The following is a 6,000-nucleotide window of genomic DNA, read 5'->3' on the forward strand; positions in this document are numbered from 1 at the left end:
CTTGGCAACTTAAGGATTTCGGGCAGTATGCATCCGTGTGGTTTCCACTGCCCCTCTTAACAACCACAGTTTAAGTACCTTTATGAAACATGCCTACAACCTCATCTGGTTAATATGACCTAGTCATTCTGTGTCCCTGGGGTTCCTTCCTCCTATATCTCCCCCTACCTTGCCTTCTTAGGGGCTCCATTTAGCTTGAAACTCAGATCTTGTTTGAGTAACCCATAAAGAAACCATCCCAGCTTTTGGGATGATAATTGCCCTGATCTCTACGAAGCCCTCCATGTTTGTCCCACTCACGTGCCCCGATTATTTCTTTTTTATTAACAAGAACAGAGAACACCACACGCGCTCGACTGTTTGGGGTTTAAAATTAAGGTTGAGGGAAACAAATTCACTGGAAAGGTATTTTTCCCTGCTGGGATCTCTCATGAATAAAAATCCATTAAACCGTAGCAAGTGTTCTCTCTGAGTGCTCTGTGTCATTGTTACCCACGCACACAGAGCTGATGTGGCCAGTGACCTTGTTCAAGGTGCTTCATTCACAAAGGGCCATGTTCGGACCACCTGACATAGATCTTTGAGATCTCGCCTGGAACATGACCTATTTCAGGGTAGCAAAGGACCTGAGAGGGTCACAGCTGCCCCAGAACAATGAGCTCCCCATGTGCTGGGATGGGGTCTCTGCTATTTCAGAGCCACCTTGGTAAGCCTGCTGGAATCATCCCCATTGCACACGAACCCCATCTCTTCCCTTTGTTTATCATCACAGGAAAACATCAGGGGCTAGGAAGGGAGTTCTCCTCATTTGTTCCTGATAAACAGTTACGCTCTGTGTGTCCTCTCTCTGGGCTGTTAGAGAAAGGACAGGGTACTTGGCATAGCCATTTCATGTTTTCTGTTCTGACCCAGCCTGTGGGTCAGATTGGTTAAGTGGCATGCTTACTCAGGGGAGAAGCCCACAGTGACTGTCTGCCTTGTACTGACTGACGGTAGTAAGGGAGAGATATGAAGCTTTGCTGAATGAAAGCACAAGGAATCATCTTATGTCACCTTCCGGTTAAGAAACACTGGGGTCAGAAGTCCCAGGGGGCTCAAGAACCAGGCATTTATGTATCTAAAATATCTCACCAGGGGACCCCTCGGTTGTGATTTCATTCACGTGGATGCTGCAAGCGGAGAGACAGCCACTGGAGTTAGGAGTAAGTACTTGGTGTGTGCCTGAAGAGCTTAGCTTTCCTATCACACTCTGTGTCTCTTTCCTCCCCTAGTGGGTGGTCACACGCCAGCACAGTGGCACACAGTGGCAGGCTGGAGCAGAAAGCTCAGTGAGTAGGAGGTGAGGAGACCCCACCCCCACCCCTAACGGCCTGTATCTCCACTTCTGTTTGGTTACTTGGAAGAGCAAGAGGGATTTACACTGGGTGATGTCCCAGATTCACCTCTGGTTCTGACACACTGAGATTGCTCAGGTCAGGCGCATGCCATGGCTGTCATCCACACCTACAGCCCTCAGTTGGTTGGAGAAGCCTTCAGCGAGCCTGCACGGGGAGCACTGAGGACAAAGTGGCCCCCATGGGTTCTCCTTGGCCGTTTCTGTGTACTGTGCAGGTGGCGCTGAAAGTCAGACGCTCTGCTTCTCACGCAGCTCAGCTGTGTCTGGAAACTGCTGAGGAAGGGGAACACTGTCCTCCTGGATTCACTTCCACAGTCATCTGAAGGCATGCTCCCTCAGCTCTGTCCCTCACGAGAAGCAGAAAGGGGCTGAATTTGTGGTTTAGAAAGCCATCTTGACCCCTTAGCCTCCCCTGCCCCCACACCCTGCAGGGAATGGTTCTACCCAGCCCACAAAACAGTGAATGAGCAGTGGACAGCTGCTCACTTTGAAGTTAGAGCACTCCCAGATAGGTCAGGAGTTTTCACAGGGTCAGATCTCTGCCCAGAAAGCATCACTTAGCTATGGCTAGCTTTTTCATCTGAAGAAGGGTCGAATGGATCCAGGCACAGGTCCATCATCCTCTGTCCGCTCCTCCACTCCATTATGCTTCATTACATCGTCTACTTCAACAGGGCTCGGGAGGGCACTGAGAGGAGGTGAGGAAGGAGAAAGGTATTGGAGGAGTGTCGAGAGAATGGGCCTGGCTGGGCTGTGTGTCTCCTCGGCTTCTTACCCCTTCACAAGCTGGTGCAAATGGCTCACAGGATGCCTTAAGACTGAAGAAGAGAGCCTCAACCAAGGCAGAAACAGGGTTGTTTTTCTCCTGTGCTAACAGCTCCCAGACAAATTACTAATAATTCATGATCGTAGGTTCTTGGCAGTAAGGGCACACACTGCCTCTCTTTGCTGCTAACATAATCTGATTTCAGTGCATGAAAAATGGCTGAAGCACTCAGAAATGGTCCCAGTCATAGCACCTCATTACACACACACACACACACACACAGAGAGAGAGAGAGAGAGAGAGAGAGAGAGAGAGAGAGAGAGACTTTTGTACACATATTGTAAAAGGAGCTGAAAATAAGTCTGCAGTAGGTCTTTCCAGAAAACCAAGCATTTCAAACAAAGCTTGTATCCTTATGGTTTTGCATGGCTGACAGCAAAAGTCTAGAAAGCTTACTGAGGCCCGGAGAGGTGGGCACAGTGCATGAGCCAGTGATGTCAAACCTGTGGGCGATCAATGACCAGGCTTCTCTCGTCCCCACAGTGGCAGGGCCGAGCTGCCAGCTTCGACAGTGAGAGCTCATGCCCGTCTCCGAAACCACCTCCGACGCCATGAGCTGCACAGCCGAGCCGATGGGACTCAGCAATGTCATTTCCACACTCGTTCCAGTCTCTAAACACAGTGTTCGTGCAGTCACAGCGATGGCCGCAGCAGCAGCCACTGCCTGCCAGCCCGTGGTCTTAGCTGCTCTTGTGCAGGGCAAGGCCCAGACACTTGTCCTGTGTGATCAGATCTGTCTTAGTCTTTTCTGTCTCCCCAGGTGACGCTTTTTGTGGTTTTTCGCTTTGTTTGGGTCTGCTGTCAAGAAAGAAATAAAAATACGATGATTAGAGATACAAAAACGAAGAATGGAGAGCCCAGAAGCTGGTTCTGGGAAATGCAATGTAAGATAGCAGTCTTTGGGGGGAAAGCAGACTGAATCTCTAAAATTTTGTGCCTCCATCAAACGTTGACCCCTGGAGATGCACCAGAAAGATGGAGCCGTGGCTGTATTTTCAGTGCCCTCCAAGAATGGAACCTATCAACTTAGGAGCCTCTCCAAGGCGAATTATTCTTCATGGAAGCTCTTCACTGCTGTGACACAAGACAAGACGTGGTCTTCTTGTCCTGTGTTGAAATCATGAGGCCTCTGACATATTTGTGACTCCGAAGGAGGACCCCTGTTCCCCTCTTTGTTGGCTTTCCCCAACTGGAAACATTTTGATTCCACGTGGGAACTTAGTCACTTTCCTGCTGAAAGTAACCACGCCATATGTTTCCTGACACTCCACAGTTAATGATCACATTTGTTTGAAAACGGGATCTTTTTTCTCAGAAATCACCTTCATTGTAAAGAAAGGAGGCACATATGTAACAGAAAGATTCCTGTGTTATATATAGCTTTATAATTTCACGATGTAGCAAGCGGCTGTTTAAAATGCCTAAACAGAGCAAAGAAAAATCTAGGTGACCCGTTCTTTTCTGAATTGGTCATTTTGAAATCCAAACCACAGTTTTGAGTCTGCCTGTCTATGAAGAGCCTTCTCTTAATCGAAACCCAGTTAGTCAGAGACTAGCTCAGCCCCACGGACTCTGGGACAATAACTCACCTTAAACTTTAGTTCTATAAATTAATAAGTATTCTGTGTTGTTTGTTTCAGTCGTAGTGAGAAGATCTTTGCTTGTTTGTTTGTTTTTCCATTAGATCTCTACCTTAGGCCAAATTCAGTTTAGAAAACAAAAATGAATGACTGTATTTATAATAGCACATCTCGACAGAGTGACCAGTGGCCTTCCCACCACGCCCTGTAAGCACATGAAAGTAAGTTTCCACTCCAACTCGTGGCTACTGTAGGACTTGTATGAAGCAAGTCAGCCTGGAAAAATTCCTTCTTTCAACAACAGAAGGTCAAGAACACAAAAGCTATCGGCATACCTCGTGTCTTACTCTTTACAGATGCCCCATGCTATAGGAGTAGCTACTTAATAAAGTCACCGCCATTTTAAGTCAAGCCACCAAGTTTCTCTGCTGCCCTAACTTACATAAGTGTCTGCTAGTCAGAAGAATGATTGGATTGGACACGAGCCAACAGGATATTGTGGCAAGAGAAGCAGTCCACTTTTCTAGTAAATGAAGATTAATTTAGTTTTCACTGAGTATGAGCCTCAGGCTAGTGGCTGGTGCGTAAAGATGATTCTTCTCCTCAAATATCTTACAATTGATAAGTCTTTCTAACCAGGCAGTGCCATGTTTGGAAGTTCACTTGAGAGAGAGAAAAATCACAAGGTCATGACAAGAGTCAGCAAGCAAACAACTTCATTGTGTTTCCTGACTCTAGATGGGCCCCACTAAGGTGGCTGTCACAGCACTCAGCAGTGTAACTAGGGAGGGACCAATTGAGTTTGCTGGGTCATAAGGAGCCCAGACATTAGTGAGTATGTCACCCTCCCAGAAGTGGGCTCCAAATGCATGCCCAGCTGCCACCCTGAAACCCTTAGACAGGTGGGATGCTCCATTCCAAGATTTTTAGAGAGAAGGGTGTAGTCTGCCTGAATTATGGGATAGCAGCTGCCTGTCTGAGACAGCTTCTATATCCCAGCTACTCTTTTCCATAAGTGAACATTTTCTGGAAATGTTTCTAGAAACAGCTGCTGGTTATGGCCACACCCTTCTCACCACCCAAGTCAACCGCTTTAGCGCCACCAGCCTCGGTGGACATTAGGCATGGAAGCCCACTCCAGAAAGGCTTCTAGCTCCTGGGTTCCCTCCCCCAAGTCCCCACCAAAGGTGGCCAGACCAGTCCTCTTCACTCTGAAGCATGAATGGTATGAACAGGCTTCACCATTTATTAGCCACGACTCTTCCCTCACAGGTGAGACTAAATGACAATAAATGCAGAATAAACTGAAATTCAAAATTGGCTCTTTTGTTGGCTTCCCCTGGTACAGGAAACCCCTTGTGGGTGGCAAGCTTTGCTGAAGTTATGATAGCCAGGGCCATTTGCACATAGAGATTTGCTAAAGCCACCAAGTTCTCCTCTCCTTTATTTAGAAGTGTTTCTTGGCCGAGAGAGGCTTCCCCTCCCCCCTTGCACTTACCCAGGATGTTAATTAATTGTATCATCATTTAAAAAAAAATTATGTTGTTAATTACTGCTTTGTGTCTTCCCACCCCTGTCACAGCCTGGAGTTTTTATTCAATTAAATCTCTGTCTCTTGCCCATGTCTCTTGTCGGTTTCTGTTGCCGGGATTCAGCGGGCAGCACACAAACACACACACACACACACACACACACACACACACACACACACACACACACACGTGGCTTCACATAGATAACCACTTCCCTAGTCAGAGATAGGCAGGAGAGCAATTGGGTGTCCCTCTGCTCCAGGGACACCTGGACACCATGCCAGGCTGGGTCCTGCCTACCTTCTGTCAGGCTGCAGCTCACAGTGCACTCGGGACAGGGGGCCTGGCTGTTCCCTCTGCCACTCGGCACCACAGGAGCCCTTCCAGAGGCTGAAGCCTCTGTGAATGGGTCACACTCCTGGCTGAAAGGTACAATGCTTTCACCCACCAGGAGGGTCAGACTGCTAACTCTCAGAGAGGCACAACTTGGCAAAGCCTTGGGAAAATAGAGTCTTAGACTTGAGAGTTTAAAAAGAACACTTTGGCTTAACGGACCGTCCTCTCTGCTCACCTCCAGCTTCTAATTAATTTAGAAGGTGGCCTGTGGAGAGGCGGCTGGAAGGTATGCCCATCTCTGCACAATGGCATCTAAATTCCTGGCACTCT

General features: G+C 48.0%; 1 protein-coding gene across 9 annotated transcripts in view; it reads left to right on the top strand.

The window, feature by feature from the left end:
* Positions 1-5,425, top strand: part of Syt6 (synaptotagmin 6) — a 59,487-nt gene extending 54,062 nt beyond the window's left edge. For 5 of the 9 annotated variants that reach the window (XM_021195825.2, XM_021195828.2, XM_021195827.2 and 2 more), the window contains exon 7: positions 2,706-5,417. In XM_021195825.2, coding sequence (XP_021051484.1) covers positions 2,706-2,777 — 72 coding nt within the window. In that variant the 3' untranslated portion in view covers positions 2,778-5,417. Of the gene's footprint in view, positions 1-1,134; positions 1,203-2,705 lie in introns of all 9 variants that reach the window. The other 4 variants (XR_003843700.1, XR_003843698.1, XR_003843699.1 and 1 more) reach the window with 2 other exon arrangements.
* The last annotated feature ends 575 nt before the right edge of the window (positions 5,426-6,000 follow it).

The sequence above is a fragment of the Mus pahari genome, chromosome 4 (assembly GCF_900095145.1).
Source record: "Mus pahari chromosome 4, PAHARI_EIJ_v1.1, whole genome shotgun sequence".
Taxonomy (NCBI): Eukaryota; Metazoa; Chordata; class Mammalia; order Rodentia; family Muridae; genus Mus; species Mus pahari.